Source organism: Haliotis asinina, chromosome 9 (genome assembly GCF_037392515.1).
Source record: "Haliotis asinina isolate JCU_RB_2024 chromosome 9, JCU_Hal_asi_v2, whole genome shotgun sequence".
Lineage (NCBI taxonomy): Eukaryota > Metazoa > Mollusca > Gastropoda > Lepetellida > Haliotidae > Haliotis > Haliotis asinina.
The window spans coordinates 39,187,559-39,208,667 of record NC_090288.1 but is presented as its reverse complement, the minus strand read 5'-3'; the positions used below and the strand labels follow the sequence as shown (position 1 = coordinate 39,208,667).

Here is a 21,109-nt window from a genome sequence, read left to right as displayed (position 1 = left end):
TACTTGCCAACAGGTTCCAGTAAACTCAGATTTCAACACTTTAAAAGGATTCCTCTTTCAGTCACATCAAGGATATCGTGTTTAATCAAGAATCAAGCTAGTTTCCTTGGCTGTCCATGGTATACTTGTTTAAACTTCCAAGTCTAAAATCTCAATTTTGCTCGATAAAAAGGCCCCAGCGTTATCCATGCTAAATCTCTCTGTTAATTAACCTTTGTTAAGTAACAGTCTACAGAAGGCTGTTAAGCCTCACTTAGGGTCGCCCTGACGGCATTTGAAGCCGTGCTCTTATTAAACATGGTAGGAACCACGGCATGCATTTCATTAAGACCACGTTACAATTATACTGGCGATGTGACTTGCCTTTTAGGATAACTTACACCGTCGGAGTGTTGGGATGCTGTGCATGACTACAGAGGACGGGCTGAATCTCACATCTTACTTTAAATGCTGGATAATTCAACGGTAGAAACTTCAGATTGTTTTGAGATAAGATAAATACCTCACGATACATTTAATAATCTTTGTACGTGATACTATTATTGTGATGAAGATGGGATATTATTTAAGTATATTTGTGTTTTCACTGTTGTATTGTTATATTACATCATCCATAATAAATCGATTCTTAGACTTAAGACGCCATATACATATCGAAGAAAATGTTGTTTCTGCAAGTTCTGCAAGTTCAAACTACCGTTTCATAAGTATACACGGTGAAAGGATTTGCGGAACTTTTGTATTTTGACTACTGTTAGGACGTGTTTATATGTTTGAAATAAATACTTTTCCGCGAAATCTGCCTATATGATACCCAGTGACAACAAGTCTGTATAAAACAGGTGAGACCAAACACCAACCAACATCAGGAGGACAAGAGTCACGACACACGACCGCTACACGCGGCAGGTACCCAACGTATGGCTTTTGCCAGCGCGTTCTCCAGACACGAAAACATCTCTGAGATCATTTTGCTCGTCAGCTGAGACAGCGTGTGCCACCTCCAGCGAACCGACAGGAACTTGAACAGACCGGGCATACATGGTTATCTGGTCACGTGAACCAATCTCAGAGATGGACATTCTTATATGCGACAGGATAAACGCTATTGATGACGCGTCCCCTGACTCCCGTTTCAGTATGAGCCTCTTTATGAACGTTTTTAACCTCGAGTCTCGGCATCATTTATCCATTTACAGACCACCGCCATACAACTGGAATATTGCTGAGTGCGGCTCAACCGAACCACACCAATCAAATTCAGCATCACTATGGAGTGAGTGAGTTTAGTTTTACGCCGTACTCAGCAATATTTCAGCTATATGGCGGCGGTTTGTAAATAATCGAGTCTGGACCAGACAATCCAGTGATAAACAACATGAGCATCGATCTGTGCAATTGGGAACCGATGACATGGGTCAACAAAGTCAGCGAGCCTGACCATCCGATTTCGATCGCCTTTTATGGCAAGCATGGATTGCTGAAGGTCTATTCTACCCCGGGAGGCGACTCAGCTTGTCGTAAGAGGCGACTAACGGGATCGGGTGGTCCGGCTCGCTGACTTGGTTGACGCATGTCATCGGTTCCCAATTGCGCAGATCGATGCTCATGTTGTTGATCACTGGATTGTCTGGTCCAGACTCGATTATTTACAGACCGCCTCCATATAGCTGTAATATTGCTGAGTGCGGCGTAAAACTAAACTCACTCACTCACTCACTCACTACCCCGGGACCTTCACCGGTCGCATCACTATGGAGTATACATCAATAATCACATAACCAAGCACAGTTGTTTGGTCATTTATATATTAAAACACAAGGGTTGCACAATAGGATGACAACAACGATATAACCAGTAATGCGTGTCCCCAATATAATCTTTCTCTTACGATTGATTTTTCAGTGAGAAAAGGTCGCCGATCAGTTTGTTTTAGGCTCGATGTGAATTAGTCTGGACGTCCACTATCCGCTTTTAGACCAGCGAGATGCCTCGGTTTTCAAGAAAGGTCATCATAACCGAATGAAATAACTGAATTATTTATTACTCCGTTATAAAGTGGATTTCTACTTTCAGTATGGATCTTTATATGTGAGTGAGCGAGCGTGGCTTTCCGCCGCTTTTAGCAATATTCCAGCAATATAACGGCGTGGACACCAGAAACAGGCTTCACACATTTTACCCATGTGGGGAATCAAACCGGGTTCTTCGGTGTGACAGGCGAACGCATTAACCACTGGGCTACCCCCACCGCCCCTCTTTGTACGTAATGAACATATACCGTATGTTGTACTAGTGTATAATCACATCTTGTGTTTTGGGTTGTACGATATCACAACGCAGTGTACAATACAAGCGTACACATCAAACGCTTAGCCAAGGCACTGTAGCTCACCGGGGGGTGTAGTCAACAGTTAAAATGTTGACTATGATGGTCATATTTTATATACTAGTATACTAACCACGTGGCTACTCCCACAGCCCCCTCTTACATGTAATGTTTAATATACTAACCGAAAGACGCTGAAGATAAGCTGCGTGGCGTGACAAAGATTATTATCTCAAGTTCATGTAAAATACTTCAATTTAATTGGTCAGTGATGCATTGACAGGTTTGTGTGCCACCTCTCCCGGCTCGGATGACACCACAACAAAGATGCGTACATCACACATTACCCTCGAGAGAAGCATACAACGTACATAGTAACATTGATTGATTCCGGTTTTTTTCACATGCCATAACAGACAACTTTAATAATATGAAAACATTGGGTGTACTTAACTTCTGTTGGGTAGTATATATCTTTAGTCCCACTACACAACACTTGTGAACCAAACTTTAGTTTAAAAGCCGCAATGGCCGTCCAGGTGGTTAGATCAAGTAGAATAACACACTGGAAATCGGATATAATTTCCCGAAATGATCACATTTAAACATAGAGTTCTTCATACTCCTTTTTGCTGACTACATTGTACTTTTCAGTCTGTGGTTTACAAAAGAGAGTATATAAGCTAGTATTGTGGCAGATGAAAACTTATAATGAATGTAAATGAGTGTAAAATAATTGTGGCAGATTAAAAAAATGTTCTTTCTAAATAAAATACGTTTCATTAACTAAAACCAATATTAAAACAAACTTACAGATGATTAAAGGGGCGTTATACTTGAAAATGTTTCTATTGTGCGTTTCTTTAGGATTTAAATATACAGAAGTACAATTGTTCGAGTTCAAAACTAATACAGTTTTGAAAATGACTGAGATGAAAACTTAACTATGTCTTGGATGAAATTGAAACTATATATACTTCAGATGCGATAATAATATCAAATATTTACAAAACTATGACACAAAGTGTAACTGAAATATGCTGGTGAATACTTTGATTATGATAGTTCTGCATTGTGTCGTACGCAATCAATTGAATTGATTGAATATTGGGACCTTCAACTTCAGAAATGTTAATTTCACATTGAGGTAGGGCTTTCTACTTCCATGACAATGGGACGTCTTTTGATGCTTTTCTTTGACATTGCCGTCATAGATTTCGAACACTCCATGGGTCTGCTATTTCGGAAATGGCAACACGTGATCGTCTCTAAACATTTGACAGTGTTGCTGGCGCCGATATGCGCCCAAGATGGCGGCTAGTCAAACGTCGCCAGCGAGTTCAGGAACCAAAACCGCGGGCTCTAGAGTTCTTCTTCATGGTGTCAGTGATCCATTTCATGTAGTTGGCCACCCGGGTGAAGATGTTCGGGTAGCCGTGTTCCGAGCAGGTCTCTTCGCCCCATGATGTGATCCCCATGAGGTAGAAGCGTCCATTCTTTGAGCACATCATCGGTCCTCCAGAGTCTCCCTGAAGGAACATAGTGAAGGTTCGTGAAGAAAATCCAAAGGCTTTATGGGTGTGTACATAGCAGAATACATGTATACGTCATCGCTGATGTATCACCTACATGTGTTTGATGTCAAACGCCAACAAGTGCAAGTATGGTTTTGCACCACTTTCAGCAATATTCCATCTACACCACGGTGGATACCAGAAATGGAATTCACACATTGTACCCACGTGAGGAATTGAACCTGGGTCTTCGGCGTGAAGAGCGAACGCTTTAACCACTAGGCTACCCCACTGCCCCTGTATGTCAACAAGCGTTAATTGGTCAGCATGTTATTTCTAGCTGTTTCTGCCTAGATACTGTTTTCTTATGTTAATAATCCCAGATAAAATGGATATTCACTACTTACGTCAATGAAAAGTGCAAGATTAAAAGTTATGGGAAAGACTAATCCAAACACACGCCTGAACGCAAGCAGTGGTTGCACGTGCATAACACTATAAGTTATAGTCAGTGTGGGTATAAAATGGACAACCGAACTGCATTCTTCAGGCGTAATTTCAGGGATTTGAATTACAATCGCACCCTTTTCACATCGCCGTGATTTGAGTTACATTATTCGGGATTCAGGGATGAGCAATGACGCTCAAAGTGAAAAATTCAATTTTATTCAGGATCCCCGAAAAACTGGGATAGCCCTCTCATTTCTGAATTGCCCGATGAAAGTCAAAATAAAGGGCGCACCAAGTGAATTGATCTACTTGACTATAATAATCAAATATAACACAAGTGTGGTGCATTGTGTTTAGATGTAGCTTTACCTATGCCTTCATTTTGTTTAATTTAAAAGCAGTTAGATTCATTACCTTTGTCGAGAGTTGTCATTCAACGAAATTCAAGCTAATTCAAATTCATTTGGACCCGACGCCCACGGATATGGACTAGATAGACTGTCCCTTCAGAATACGGAATGCATGAAGTACTGGCGTTGAATAATCTTTCTACAGACTACGCTCACCCTGCACGCTCCCTTGTCACCCATGCCCGCGCAGATGTGGTTGTTGCTGATGTAGCCGCGCCACCGTTTGGCGCAGTAGGTGTTGTTCACCAAGCCGATGCGAACTTCTTGTAGAACATCGCTGTATCTCCACTCTGGACAAAACGTTCATCCATTTAACAAATTGTTTAACAGATCGTAAAGATTAGGTAACGGCTTTGAGCGCGAACAGAACAACAGGTGTTAAAATGAATATGATTTAGTTTCATATTTTATTTTGTAGTGATCGAATTCTGGCGATAACAGGACACAAACGACCAGACATTAAACAAATATTGAACGCGAACCCTCTATAAAACAGAACCTAGTATGGTTCAGTTTTATGATGATCGAACTCTTGAGATAAAACGAAGAAACGATCAAACAGTAAACGAATACTGAAAGCGAAACCTCTATTAAACGAATCCTAGTATGATTTAGTTTTATGTATTATGTTGTGGTGATCGAATTCTGGAGATAAAAGGACAAATGTGATAAAACATGAAAAGAATACTGAATGAAAACCCGCTATATAACGAATCCGGGTATATAAAGGGGCGCAACCCTGTAAGTATGTCATAAGGTCTTACACCACAGTTGAGGAGGAAGTGCTTTACTACCCATTAAGAAAAAAACTAAAAATAACAGACTAAGTAATACCTTTCTAGGACCACTATACCACAAGCCGAAATATTTATCATTAATAGACCAATAATTAAAATACTGAATAATGATTGTGATGTTTCAACTCACTTGATGTCAAACCCCAGCCAGTCACCCAGCAGCCCGTCTCGCTGGAATAAGTACTGTCGTCGTCGATGACCTCATAAGGTTTGGGCAGGCACACTTCACGGATGAAGCCACTGGTCACGTCCACGGGGTCGGCCAACTTGATCAGGGCTATGTCGTTAGGGTAACTCCCCATGTTCTCGTACTTCGGGTGCTGTCAACGACAAACTACCTTTAGAGGACTGTAAGGAAATGTTATACACGGTGGCGTTCACAGCATGCAGGCAGGCAGCAGCACCCCTTCTCACCTCCTCCGAGATGATCACACCCAGGGCCCTGGTTCGAGACTGGTACAATGAGTAAAGCTCCTTTCTAGTGTTCACAGTCGTAATATGTCTGTGATATTGCTAAACGCGGCGTAAAACCACACTCACTCTCTCATATGGTGAGGGGTTAGTGTTGCTATGAGTTGAAGGGTCAAATTCAGGTTGGATCCCTGAATATGGAATACAAAGTCACCGAATGGTAATAGTCCTTAGGGGCTCAAATCGTGAATCGTTTAATAAGCTGTTTACTACCCCGTGCCGCTTTGAACAGTGGTATGAGGATGAGGATGGGGGACAGTGCTGTCATCAAGACAGACTCCAAGCTGTATGACTGGGAATGCTGAACTTACCATGTGTATAGACTCCACGCCGACCTTAACCTGAAACCGACTTGTCTTTCGCAGGTTGTGTGCGCCGATGACGACCTTCATCAGGCCGCTCAAACGTCTGTCGTAACAGAAAGATTACCATTTTACATGACCTAAATAATGATTTTATGTAGTAATGCTGGCCATCCATATAAGTGTTCACAGTTTATCATTGGTATCCTTCTGGAACGGCTGGCCCAGTCTCTTAAGCAGGAAAACCTATGTTCGAATCCCGGTGTATAAGTGTAAGTCAGCAATACATCCGTGCCTATGGGTTTCACCAAGGCGGTAAATATTTAATATCTAAATACGTGTGATACATTTGACCTCGCCTTAGGCAAGTAAGTTTGTTCAAAATTGTCTCTGCACATCAGCAGAAAATGGGTACCCGGCGGAATAAGTCATGTGATTATCAACCTCTAGCGCCTAGTTTGGGTTATCGGGGGTAATAATGTGCTGTGTTTTAACTGTCAGCGCTATGAGCATACCTGGTGTGGAGTTTGGCGCTATATAAATGGACACATTATACTTATAATTATTATCACTACATAACTGAAACACTGAAAGACACTCGTTCCCTGTTCCTGAACATTTAGACATCGTATTTCAGTGACCAAAATCTCAATTTCCACATTATTAGAAGGTGACGAATATTAGGACTTGACCAGACAGTCCAGTGGTTGATAGCATGATTTGTCATATAATCAGCGCCGTCATCCGCTGACGTATGTGGTGCCCTTAAGTGCACAATGGTCTTAAGTGCACAGATTTAGTCGACTATTACGATAGGCATATGTCGTGAAGGTCCGCGTTAGAACTGATATTCAGCAATCGCCTTTTACGACTAACGGGACCGGGTGGTCTGACTCGCTAACTTGGTTGACACATGTCATAGTCTCCCAGATGCGTAGGTTTGATGCTCATGACGTTGATCACTGGACAGTTTAGGCAAGACTCGATTATTACAGACCACAACCATATAGCTCCTGCCAGTCACTGCATTGTCTGGCCAAGAACTACTTAAAAACCATCGTCACACAGGTGGAAAATCTCGGAGAGAGGAGTTTAACGAAAATACAAATGCAGAGAAAATGACCCCGGAATCCCAGAGAGGTCGAATAGGCCAATCAGGTATAGGGTTTACGAAATATACTGAACAGCAAGAAACCGCAAGTTTCAAAACAGTGACATTTCATAAAAGTAAACGTTCGTGTATATGTCGCCTATTTACAAACTTGAAAAAAAAGACAGGGTATTGATAACCTAGTTACGTGGTGTAATGAAAATTTCCTTGAGATTAAAGTAACGAAAACAACGGAAACGATAATTGATTTCAGATCAAAAGTGAGTGACTGAGTTTAGTTTTACGCTGCACTCAGCAATATTACTGCTTTGTGGCGGCGGTCTGAAAATAATCGAGTCTGACCACCGATCCCGTAAGTCGCCTCTTACGACAAGCATAGTCGCCTGTTATGGCAAGCATGGGTTGCTGAAGGCCTATTCTACCCCGGGACCGTCAAGGGTAAGATAAAAAAGGACTGCGGAACATGTTGAACCCGTTCGTATTGAAGGCAGTGAACTGGAACAATAATAATACGGACTCTATCTACAGGAAGTGTTAACATCGATTATACTTTATGAGGAAACATAGATATTTTAATGTTGATGTCAAACAGTTATCACTTTTTCACTCCTGTTTTGTTCATTCTGTTCTGTCGTTTGGAATTCACTGCTGGTGTGGATCTCTCTCTCTCTCAAACACAAAAACAAATTAATCAAAATTACCAATATCGCCTCGAACATTGCAAACACCCCTCTTGTAAATCTATCTACCACCTGTGAAACCCCTGTCCTGTCCCTTGTCCATAAGATCGATCTGTCTGTCTGTCTGTCTGTCTGTCTGTCGCTGTTCGGTATATGATTTTCAACGCAAAGGCTGCTTCCGCTGACCTGATAACACAGTGAGCTGCTGTGAGCACCCAGCGGTTCTTGATGAGGACACCCCCACAGAAGTGAGCCGACTTTTCGTGCCCGCTGGAATACTGGATCGACACCTGCCACGCCCACTCACCGTCGTGGGCGTTGTTTCCGCCTATGATGTTGGGGGAACTCTTGATACCACACGACTTGTACACTGAAACATTGCAGTAGAGTACATTAATTAATCCCAGTAGCTGAAATATTGTCACGACGAAGTACACTTAGAAACACTGAGGTACGCTGAAACACATTCTCTTCCCACCGTGGAAGATATGAAAAGTAACCTCTGTGGAAAGAGAATGGCTGAAACATTGCTTTGAGGTAAAATGAAATATTGCTATGAGGTACGCTGGGTCACTGCGATGGGGTGTGCTGAAACATTGCGATGATGTACGCCGCAACATTGTTGCAAGAAACGCTGAAATATTGCTGAAATATTGCAATGAGGAACGCTGAAATATTGCTATGAGGTACGCTGAAATATTGCCGCATAGACCAGTGCAACATGAGAAACATTGCCACGGGGTAAAATAAAACATTGCCATAGGGTACACTGAAACATATAAACTGAATGGGGCACTACAACAAAGTGCACTGAAACATTGCCATGAGGTACACTGAAACATATAAACTGAATGGGGCACTACAATAAAGTACACTGAAACATTGCCATGGGGTACACTGAAACATATAAACTGAATGGGGCACTACAACAAAGTGCACTGAAACATTGCCATGAGGTACACTGAAACATATAAACTGAATGGGGCACTACAACAAAGTGCACTGAAACATTGCCATGGGGTACACTGAAACATATAAACTGAATGGGGCACTACAACAAAGTGCACTGAAACATTGCCATGAGGTACACTGAAACATATAAACTGAATGGGGCACTACAACAAAGTGCACTGAAACATTGCCATGGGGTACACTGAAACATATAAACTGAATGGGGCACTACAAGAAAGTACACTGAAACATTGCCATGAGGCATAAACACGTTCTACGAATGGCTATATTTCATCATATCTAAAATGCATATAAATGTTCAAACATTTTCAGTTTCACGGAGATGACCTGAGGTGCTTCCCCAGGGCCCCGTTTCATAAAGCTCTCGCAAGCCTAAGATCTCGAGTTCCAGATTCGCAATGAACCAATTTAGAACCTTTACACGCATCCGTACATGCTCTCTGAATCGTTCAAACTAACTGGAGCATTTGTCAGTTTCCATTTCGAATACAAACATGAGCTTTGTATAAATATTTATAGGCCAAAGAATAACGTCTCGTTGACCTATGGCAAATGGCTTCACTCAGGAACAACAGTGTAGAGGCCTGATCTATGTGAGTTTGTAGACACAGTGACGAAACACACAACCTACACATATCACAGATCACCCCTAAGTTGAATTATTCACCCTCGAATTCCCCACTATTTCAGGTGTTTAAATAAGGCGACCTAGGATGACTACAGTTAGCAAAGCGTCAAGGCTACGAGTATGAACAGTGTTAAACTCCTGATACAGGTTAATACAGATAATACAGGTTGTCTGTTTTATATGTGTTATAAAATGCAGCGCGTGTAATCTTGAGCTTTAGCTTCGATTGGGGTCTACGCAATGGAGATACGATGACATGAAAGTGTCATGAAAGTTAGAAAGCCTGACCACCCGATCCCGTTAGTCGCCTCCTGTGACAAGAATGGGTGCTGAAGACCATTTCTGACCCGGATCTTCACGGGTTCTCCCGGCACTGATTTCAGCAAACTTGAAATCTTTTTTCTTTGGTTTATAGCTATCCGCGGTCGAGTGGGTAAAGCCTCTAGCCAGATAGTGCAAAGGTGTTTATGCCATTTCGTCAAAAGACATTAAAATATGGTACTTCTTGTTGCCCTCCGTGGCGATACTCATTTTGGGGCTCAAACATTGATTGGTCGGGTAGAAGGTACCATACCCTGATCGAAAGACGTTCAATATGGTACTTGATATTACACTATCCAACGCTTAGAATATTGGGGACCTTAATGACAGTCGGCTCGGAGTCACAATACTTTGTCGGAGGAGGGTATCCATGTTTAACTGAGTGAGTGAGTATGGTTTTACGCCGTTTTACCAATATTCCAGCAATATCACGGTGGGAACACATTGTACCGATATGGGGAATCGAACCCGGGTTTTCAGCGTGACGAACTTATACTGAAACCACTAGGCTACACCACCGCCCAACAGATTTAACTACGGCATGGTATTTAAGTTGGCTAGCCATTATTATAAGGTTGGAATAGCGAACACATGCACAGTATAACAATTTTAACGGGACAAAAAAATGTTTCACCTCTCACGTTGGATCGCTCCTTGCCAAATCTTTACACACTTACCTGGCGCCTTCGTGGGACGGACGTAGCCAGGTCGCTTTGTCCAGATATTGTTGTTATAGGTGTAAGTGTAGGGGCAGTCGTTGGCCACGTCGTTTGGAAGGACACAGCTGCGAGTGATGCCGGAGAAAACCCTCCCTTGTGAGCACCGCATGTTGCGCCACTTAACGCCACTGACGCACTGGTAATATCGAGAGCAATCATATGGGTAATCTGTTGAGCGGTATTTACGCGAACGACAGTCATTCCTACACACCTTAGTCCTCCAACATCCTTCAACACTCCTGATAAAAGAAACGTAAAATAATGCCAGAACAATCAGGCAAAAATACAGTTCAGTTCTTGGAGTCATCCTCTTACGAACACTGTAACAAAGTGTTGGAATTGTCCTCTGTAATCCCTGTGAAAGACAAGCCCGAAAAAATTCTGCCGTTGATGAGACTCGTAATGTATGATCCTTAAGGTATTCATCCGGGGTTTAAATACCCCGTAACATCCGTTAATACCCGAAGACGTGCGTCGTTAATTGACCCTGTTTCATATATAGTCAGATCACGTGCACCCATCACTAGACATAGGATACTGTGCACGTATTTCTCGTGCACTAACCCCCACCTCTACCCTATCAAAGGTAAATTCACTGACATCGTCTCAAAATCAAATTTCAAGTTGCGTTTGGGTAATGAGACATTACTTGCGTTTATAATGAGAAACATATTAAAAGGTTATATGACACATTTTGTTTGATTTTATCCATGAATTTAAACACTGTAAGTTTTCGTTCATTTACTTGAGTAGAAATTAAAAGAAGTTATTGACATATTTTATTGGGAATCCAATTATTCATGTTTGTGTTCGATTTGTTCGCGGATCTTCTACGAACAGCCAAAACGCGCCACCAACCTCAATTAACTTTGAGTATCCAAATCAAACAGGCAAACTAGCGCTGGCTCTGCGCGATCAAACAACGCTTTGAGAACTGGGCAAGTAAATAATTACAACACACTGATTGTCTCAGTCATAGCAGATAAAAAGAACTTCAACCAGGACATCAAAACGACTGTAACTAGTTCGACAGTACTCAGCCATGGTTTGGTTCCAGTACTCCATACTTGGTTGGTATGTCAGGATCAGGATGTCAGGCTTTCTAACTTTCATGACACATTGTCATATTAACGTCCAAGCGTTTGGTGACTGAAGTTCTCGTCTACCTTAACATTTCTTTAATCAGCGCCATTGGTTTTGTGATATTCGAAAGGAAATCAAGGAAGCATTCGAGGTTGTTGGGTTGTTGTTTTTTTCATTGGTTCGCTCTTTATTAGGACCTCAGTTGGCAAAGACCGACAATGTTTTGCTTTTTTGGGGTGGGGGTGGGGTTGGAGGTGGGGGTCCCAGTCCCGTTAGTCGTCTCCTACCTTACAACAAGCATGCATGGGTTACGAAACATTTCACGACCACCCGAAATAGTATATGATAAAGGTAACGAGGCCTACGGCAATCCTTCTGTAAGAATTGGGTTGCCGCAACCATACCGAGCTCAGATCACCCTTTGGCTGTGAAACAACTGTGAAAACAAAGAAGCATGACAACCTTTCGTCTGAGTTCGCGATAAAAAACCCCGCTGGACTTGCGACAATCATAGAACTGTATTAGACCCTCAAGTGTGTTGGACTGTAGAAAAGAATGAGACATGCAGAAGTCACAGACCTACGAGAACCTTTAGTTTGTATAGAGTGGTGGTTGCGTTAATCATTGTAGATCTGCCATTACCACAGTTCTTTCTCCAGGAAGAGAGAATCGTACCACTTCCGGCTTGAGTAAAGATAATGTCCGCTGTGCTATAAATCACATGATAGATATAGCGATATGGTTAATGTATGCACGCACAATATTTTTTCTTTCAAATGAGTTTCGTTTTTTTTCTCGTACATTACACGAATCGTCAGTATTATATAGTCGAACACCGCTGTGTCGAAATCTGATAAGTCGATATCTCAGTTGTCTCGATATAATTTCCCTGTCCCGGCAAAATCCTTCATTATTCACCATTATTTGAACCCTTTTAACTCGATACGGATGCCTCGATATTTCGGATATCTCAATATGATTTCATGGCCCAACTGCATACCTGTGAACGTCTTGATAGTTTGAAAGCTACGCACTACTGAAACAGAACTACGATTTCCGCCATGAGGACAAATATCTTTTTTTGTAAGAAACAATACGAGTGTGTAACAGATAATCATGACAATGTCGACCTGTTGTTTACAATGAGTGTTTGCAAGATAACGCCGAGATTATGGGATACAGTATGCCTAGTAGATCTCATTGAATAAATAGTCTTATCGTCTAACCATATATATGGTCACAGGGAAACATTCCTTTCTTTTGAATCAACACACGGTCCATGAAGTTTGGCTGGGTTTGTAGTTAAGTACATGTAATGTCTCGCGTCAGAGTGAGAGTGTAAAGCAAAATGTCGCTTTCTTAAGTACATGTACATGGCTTTCCGTTCTGGAGGTGTAACCTAGTCCTGACTGGGAGAATAAAATCAAGAAACCCCTTCACTCAGTCATAAGAAATCTCTTCTGAAAGCAGATAAAAGATATATTTAGGGCACAATTATCAAAAAAGAACCCATAGTTAAATGGTGGTAAGGTACTGAAAGTTGGGAGGACTGAAGCCTCTTTGGCAGGACAATGAATGCTCCAGCTATCGGACAGACAACTGTTGCTTTGACGCCATCTTGGTCCCACGTCGCTAAGAGAAATTACCCTAGGCAAAGGCGTATGTATACGTCTCTGCCCCAGGTTTTAGTTTTCGCATGTGTAGTTCATGCTGATTGTTGCTGTATAATCTTTATCCTTTTAATAACCGGTTTAACATTATTACAGTTATCTGCAATATTAAACAACCACAGGTTCACACGATGTTCATGCACTATATTCAGGTGTACTAAAATAGTGAGACGTTGCTAAGGTTCTTCTTTCGAGACCTTCATTTTGTTTGATTTGTCGCTTTCATTTTACAACTGTTTGCGTCGGTCTAGTGAATCCTTGCTGTAATTTAGTTCTATTTTCAAACTTTGAAACACTTTAATTGTAATATTTACAAACCACAAGCTCCACCAGTCTACTTTCTGTCCATCAGTCAGAGAGTTCCATCTCAGAGGACGCAGATAGTGTCATCTCCATTTACAGCTCAGAGAACACCATCCCAGTCAACAATTCAGACAGTGTCATCTCCAGTACCAGCTCACGCTCTGTCATTTCTGTTGCCAGCTCATCTTCATATTATGAGACATCATCGCAGGCCTTCATCGACTCAGTCCAACCATCTGGCTACAAGCCTGTCAGTCTTCAGACCCTGTTCTACCATGACCTGCCCTCCTATCAGTGGACCTCCTTGTCCAACCCAGCCAGCCCCTCCATCAGCTTCACTGACCTCATCCTGCCTAATACATCTGTGAGCTGTTCTGAGACCCCTCTTACTGAGATCCCATCTTGCAGTTACTCTACTGTGTCAGTTATCATGGATGTGGCAAACAGAAAGAGGAAGCGAGATGATGATGATGATGACGATGATGATGATGATGATGATGATGATGGTGGTGGTGGTGGTGATGATGATGATGATGAGGAGGAGGAGGAGGAGGAGGAGGGGGGGAGGAGGACGGCGACGACGACGACGATGGTGGACTGCCTTAATTCAAAGAGCCAGTGCCAGTAAGTTAGTTAAAAGTGGTAAGTTGGTTCAACACTTGTCAATAATTCTGATAGTTCTGTTGTACCCATATACATTGTACATTCTCATCTTATCATACCCATACACGTACAATTGTACAACTGCTAGCTTTATCACCAACACTTAATAGATAAGACCAGTGAGTCTTTAGATTCTAGCCAGGTGTTAAAGAGACATTCCGATGAAATACTGAATTGTATAGCATAGTAAAGGGTGAGAATGTTCTTTTAATAGTAAACATATGTATAGTGAGGTCACTCATCAAGAAAAGAATAATGTTGAACGTAACATGAAATAAAGTTCAAATCAATAACGACTGCCACTTATTATATTAACACTTAACAGTGACAGTTTGAGGACAAGCTACATGAGACATTGCAAAAGGTAAATTGATCAGAAGCTGGTGGTAGTGACTGTAAAGGCCATAAAATGATATTTTAAAGAATACGCAAACACCCATTTCTACCTAGAGATACCATATTTATGAGCCAAAACGTTCTAATCATTAGTAGTTCTAACAGAAATATGATTAGATAAGTCACTCACTATGTAAACATTATTCTTGTAAGGAGTAAAACGTTCTAATGATTAGCATTTCGTGTTTAAAGAAGGTTACATGATAGTAAACGTCGCTTTTGTGGAGTGAAAACGTTCTAGTCAATAGCTGTCGATATGGTAGAGATTTCTTCACAATAAGGTTATTTAATAAGTTGACACAGATTTTACAAGGAGCAAAAATGTTCAAATAATTAGCAGGCAGTGTAATAGAGAAATGTTTATTGTAACTTTAGAAAGTAAACATCAGGTTTACAAGTAGTAAAGTCGTAAAGCCTTTCCGCTGATAAGGATAGGCCGTAAGGGAGATGGAGAACGCCAGGAAGAAGTTATCGCTTGTCTTAGTTTTATTTTAATCACACCCTATATACTTCAAAATTTTAACAAGAGGCTTGTGTCAGCAGTGTTTGAAGTACATTCAAGCTGAACCATTTCTTGGGGATTTGTGGTATTTGAGGAAACATTTGATCAATAAAGTTTATGAAGTTTACTACGTGTTTTGTGATTTGTGCAGTTATGTTTTTGTCATGACCTTTTTATGGAGTAATACAGTATTGAAAACGGATTAGCTCTGCTTTATAATTGATAAGTAACGACTCGATTAAACTGTCTAAGGTGGGTTGAATACTAAGTTACATGTACCTATATCTACCAGTATATTTCAGTTTCCATAGTCTTTAGTTGGAACTATTCAGCACAGATGTAAATTACTTTTGGACACTAGATCTCTCATCAGCACCTTAAAATCGCATCCAAAGAACATAAAAAAATCATTGTTTTACAAAAAACGTAATGTCTTCCTTGTGTTTACTTTGTGCGTCAGACTAAGTTCTACAGTTACTGAGTCAACGTATTTGACGTAACTACACGCCAGTATTGAAACTGGTCTTTGATGAGGGAAGTTTGTTTTCCTTCTTGGATCAACGTGTTCTGCATTCGGGCAGCTGATGGTGTGTATTTTTTCAAGTCTCCGATACCGGTACAAAGCTGTGACTACTGATGTTTCTGAATCCAAACTTTGTAGAAATATTTTCAAGCATGTATATACTTACAAACACTGGCATTTTTTTCATATGCTAAAATGTCATCAATTTTCGGATCCTGGCTTTCCTCTTTATGCTTCTTATGAAACCATCTCTGTTGTGTGAGGATAGGCTACCTGTTACTTGTTTGGTATACATACGGGCGTTTTTTCAATTTCAGAAAATCTTTAGGACATCATTGTCTGAATCATAGAACTTGAGTTTTCGATGAACGTCGCCTTTGAAGGATTTGCCTTTGAGGGGGTTTATGCTGGAACTGGTAGTGGGTTCAGACATGTTCCAGCTTCAGTACTGTACGGGAGTAGTAGACTCTCCATGCACACTTGCGTTCCTTAGTCGTCTCAAGGCCCGCTACTCATGGGTTCTAATTAGACATTAGATCAAGAGAATTCACTTATCATCTCTGTAGATATAAGATATTAGCTTATGTCACACAGTGATTCACAAGCTCCAATTTGAAGCTGTTTCGACACCTTAGAAACGAAATGCCAGCAGTCATTAACGAACCCAATTCAGTGCCACACGTGAAGATCCGGGTAACGTAGCTACGTAAGAGGTTACCAATTGTATAATCGATGCTCATGCTGTTGATCACTGGATCGTCCGGGCCAGACTAAATTATTTACAGACCGCTGGACCGCATAGTTGGAATATTGCTGAGTGTAGCGTTAAACAACATACGACCATTACAGCCATCTTCTTAAATGTCTCCTAACAGTTTAACCCACATTTACACTGAGGTGGGGGTCGCTTGTCAAAGCAGTGCGAAGAGTTCGACATGTCCGACACGGGACGGAATATTTAGAAGTAGCACTAAATGGTATCAGTAACAGATACGACAGCTTGCAGGCTTACAGTATGACATCTGATTTTGTTACAGCTATTTAATACCAAAGTCTAATGCAGATTTGGTGAACACAATAATTACAAACAATAATAACATTTTGGCAAATAACCCATATAGTGGGCAATTTCCGAGGGTGAAAAACAGGAACGTTTTTATTTGGATTGATAACTGCAGTCGGTGCGATGTTTCGGTGTAGATGCAGTAATATCAGGCATTTAGCCGTATTTGATGACTGTATAAAGAAACGATATGCCATTCATCTGCAGCTGACAAAGAAACCTGTTCCATGTCATGTGTCCTTTGACAGTAACAAGGTTTAAAATCAAACAAAATATGGATTGCTGGTACAAAGCAAACAAATTTGCTTGAGGTTGAAGAAAAAACTTCCAAACAGTTGCATGTATTTCATTGTCGTGGTGAGGATCACTACCTTGAAACGTCACGTGAACGTTGATTTCAAACGTACTAACGTGTGAACATTAAATTAAATGAACCAAGAAACTCACATGATGGAAGAAACATGATCATCTTGCTTGAGCACAGATAACATGAACATGCATGAACCGTTCATATACATATCGCTGAAATCCGGTATGCTACATAAATATCTAAGGTGTGTAAACCTTTGCAAATTTGAAAATTTACTTGTGTTCCCCTCCTATGTCAATTAGCACGTCCCCAACCCGAGTAAGCTTAGAACGAAATCGGAAATTTCAGCACCCACTGAAATTCAAAGGAATGCAGCGGAAATACTGTGTGATCATGTATTTACCGGGGTATCATTATGTGATCATGTATTTACCGGGGATATCACTATGTGATCATGTGTTTACCGGGGTATCACTATGTGATCATGTATTTACCGAGGTATCACTATATGTGATCATGTTTTTACCAGGGTATCACTATGTGATCATGTATTTCCCGAGGTATCACTATGTGATCATGTATTTACCGGGATATCACTATGTGATCATGTATTTACCGGGGATATCACTATGTGATCATGTGTTTACCGGGATATCACTATGTGATCATGTATTTACCGGGGTATCACTATGTGACTATGTGATCATGTATTTACCGGGGTATCACTATGTGATCATGTATTTACCGGGGTATCACTATGTGATCATGTATTTACCGTGGAATCTGTTTTGCAGTTCATGTTGGGAAATACCTGACAACACGGTCATGACATATACACCTGGAAATTAATCAAGCAACACCCCAATTTTTTCTATTGGAGCAACTTTGAAGTGTTCTGACAATCAAAATATGCCGGGTTGATATAGTTTGACACTTTTTTATTCAACAGACGATCTCTGACAAACAACTTAAAGGGAAAAAGTATCAAGACTTTGCTTTATTGCAACGAAATCCAAATTCTTAAAACTGTCTTAAATTCATGAAAAAATGGACACAATTTACTATTCATCCACAGACGTTGTTGTCAGGTGTATTAACACAAATGTCACATGGAAAGAAAGAACAGTCATCTGAGAGTCTGCACACCGACTTTCATCAATATCTAGTGTGTCCTCCCTGCGCACGCACCACCGATTCCAGACGCCTCCTCATTCCTTGGATGAGTCTCCGGATCTGATTCTGGGGGATCCTGTTCCACTCCTCATGCAGGGCAGCCGTCAATTCGTTGAGATTATGGACTGGTGGGTCTCTCTGCCTCACACGACGGCCAATAAAGTCCCACAAATGTTCAATGGGGTTGAGGTCAGGGCTCATGGCAGGCCATGGAATTCTGTCAATTGCATTTTGCCGCAAAAAATCATTTACAGCATGCGCCCTGTGAGGTCTAGCATTGTCGTCCATAAATATGGGTCTCGTTGCCAGAGGATGGTTCTCAAAATGAGGTACCACAGCCCTGTCAAGAACCTCCTGTTGGTAACGAACACCGTTAAGGTTGCCACGGATGGTAATGATATCCAACTTGCAGTTCATGGAAATGCACCCCCATACCATAACGGAACCTCCCTCAAAGGCCACAGTCTCCTGGATGTTCCGTGGAGCCATTGCTGTGTTCCTCTGCCTCCAGACCCGAGTACGACCGTCCACCATGTGCAGCAAGAACCGGCTCTCATCTGAGAAATGGACCTTCCTCCAAGAGGCAATGTTCCAGTGCAAACGGTCATTACACCAGGCCAGTCGGGCTGCCTTATGGGCTGGAGACAGTCTGGGTCGCTTGATTGGCCTCCTTGCCCGGTATCCTGCAGCTTTCAGACGATTCCGAACAGTCCTGTTCGAGATGGGTCTCCCTGGAAGCCACTCCTGTCTCAACCGAGAGCTCGAGTCGAAGGACCTGCGCCGTACAAGTCTCAGTAAAGCTCTGTCCTCCCGGACTGTGGTCTTCCTGGGTCTTCCTGGTCTAGGCAGGTCTTTAACTTCATTAGTGGCCCGGTATTTTTTCAAAAGTTTTGAAATTATGGAATGATGTCGTCCGATTTGAGTCCCGATTTGTCTTAGAGACATACCAGCATTCCTCATGCCGATTATTTGCCAACGAGTGGCCTCTGATAATTTCCTACGTGCCATGACATTGAAATGAATGAAAAACCGAATGCAATCGACAACCTGCGCTTGTAAACACCCCAGGGAAAAAGTGCATTTTTCGAAAGTTGAGGTTAAAGCAATGCACGTGCGCTGTGCAAGCTTCACGCGCGTCATATCAACCCATGAAAAGCTCATGCTGTATGTCAATACATCAAAATTGAATAATCAATCATCAAAATTACTTCGTTAAACTTTGTTAAGTTTTTATGTGTCTTTGAATTTGGTGTTGCTTAATTAATTTCCATATGTATATATGAACGAGCTGCTTGTGCATACGGTGAGCATGTTTCAACGGTATAGATTTGTATGAAATATATGCCCGAATTTAGGAAATATCTGCTGTACAAACAGTGATCGAAATAACGGCCTGCCCGACTGCCCGTGGCCGGTAAATTTTGAGTCGGGCTGCCTGGAAATTCCTCCACCAGCCCGAAACATGGTTCAAGAAGAACCAATCAAAGAGAGGGTTACTTAAAGGTGGGCAGGCAACTTTCAAGATGGGCAGGCAACATGTATGAGTCACCAGCCCGGCTGTCAGTTTGAGTTGAAAAATTATTTTAATCACTGTGTACAAAAAGAAAAATCTGGTTATCGCGGGTATTTTTTTTATGTATTTACGTATAATTCAACGGTGTACTGACCGGCATTTGGTCCCTTGTTCTGGGCTGTTCATTATTTCTTTGGACGTATCCAAACTAGACACAGTTTAACGACTTCTATATAATACTCCAATGGCGACGTTTCAGCACACCGCCAGTCCTGCTTGACAGAAGGAAACACCGAACCGTAGTTCTTACGGTATAAAAGTAAATTGGTTAATAATAAATTCTACCGACTTTTAAGGCATGCCTATCAAACAGTTTAGTGTAGCGGTTGTATACTGTGCATGTTGTTTATGTAATGTAATGTAATTAGATGAAAAACAACAATAAATAAACTGCAGGGTTTTCCACAATACCGTTCGTGTTCGAGAAGACGGATATTTCCTCCGTGCGACCTTGGATATCGCGCCAAAGAACTTTAATCAAGTGAAATAATACTTTATTTCCAAACAATGTATGAAAGTATGTTCCAGAGACCCTGCGGAATGTGATGTACATGTAGTCAGTACAAATTATTGAGCAATGATTGAATACGTTTTTTCGCCGCTTTTAGCAAATTTCAGCACTATAACAAAACGGGACACCAGAAATGGGCGTTAAATGGTACCCATGTGGGGATTCGAACCCGGGTCTTCTGCGCGAACGCCTTTTCCACTAGGCTACCCCACCGCCCCTAATAAGTACTGGGATAAGGTAGGTAAAATTAACTGACAAGCCCAAATCATGCTACGTTCAGTTGTGCGATACCTTTCATTTTAACTGTCCAGCAAGATCATGCTACCGACCTTTGGTTTGTCAAGACAGTGCATATCGTGGGAACGTATTTATCACCATTGTGTGTGCCTTGTCCGACTCAACACACCAAGCACGATTGCCTTCTGTATCCAGAACAATTGAGGTGCGTCTCGTCTGCCGTTGTGAGATCGTGAACTGTTTGACCCACAATGTTGTTGGCAATCCTTGTAGGTCAGTAGGTGGACCCTGTCGGTGAGTCCAAACACCACTTTCACCTGCCAGTGTGAACTCTACCTGCTAATTACATGTTTGTTTACAGTAACTTAAGGGGTATCCTGGCTTTGTGACTCACAGCA

General features: G+C 41.6%; 2 protein-coding genes across 2 annotated transcripts; one reads left to right on the top strand and one right to left on the bottom strand.

Annotated features, from left to right (window-relative positions):
• Positions 1-1,791: 1,791 nt before the first annotated feature.
• LOC137297113 (chymotrypsinogen A-like) lies at positions 1,792-11,183 on the bottom strand. The gene is made up of 6 exons (XM_067829104.1): positions 10,663-11,183; positions 8,251-8,434; positions 6,283-6,379; positions 5,631-5,820; positions 4,860-4,993; positions 1,792-3,858 (listed from the first exon to the last, which is right to left on the bottom strand). The coding sequence occupies exons 1-6, from the start codon at positions 11,009-11,011 to the stop codon at positions 3,670-3,672; spliced, it is 1,143 nt and encodes a 380-aa protein (XP_067685205.1). The 5' UTR covers positions 11,012-11,183; the 3' UTR covers positions 1,792-3,669.
• A 2,590-nt stretch (positions 11,184-13,773) lies between these two features.
• Positions 13,774-14,388, top strand: LOC137297236 (uncharacterized; the record flags this gene model as incomplete). The annotated part of the gene is made up of 1 exon (XM_067829249.1): positions 13,774-14,388. A coding segment is annotated over one exon (615 nt), but the record flags the coding sequence as incomplete, so codon positions are not given.
• Between the last annotated feature and the right edge of the window lie 6,721 nt (positions 14,389-21,109).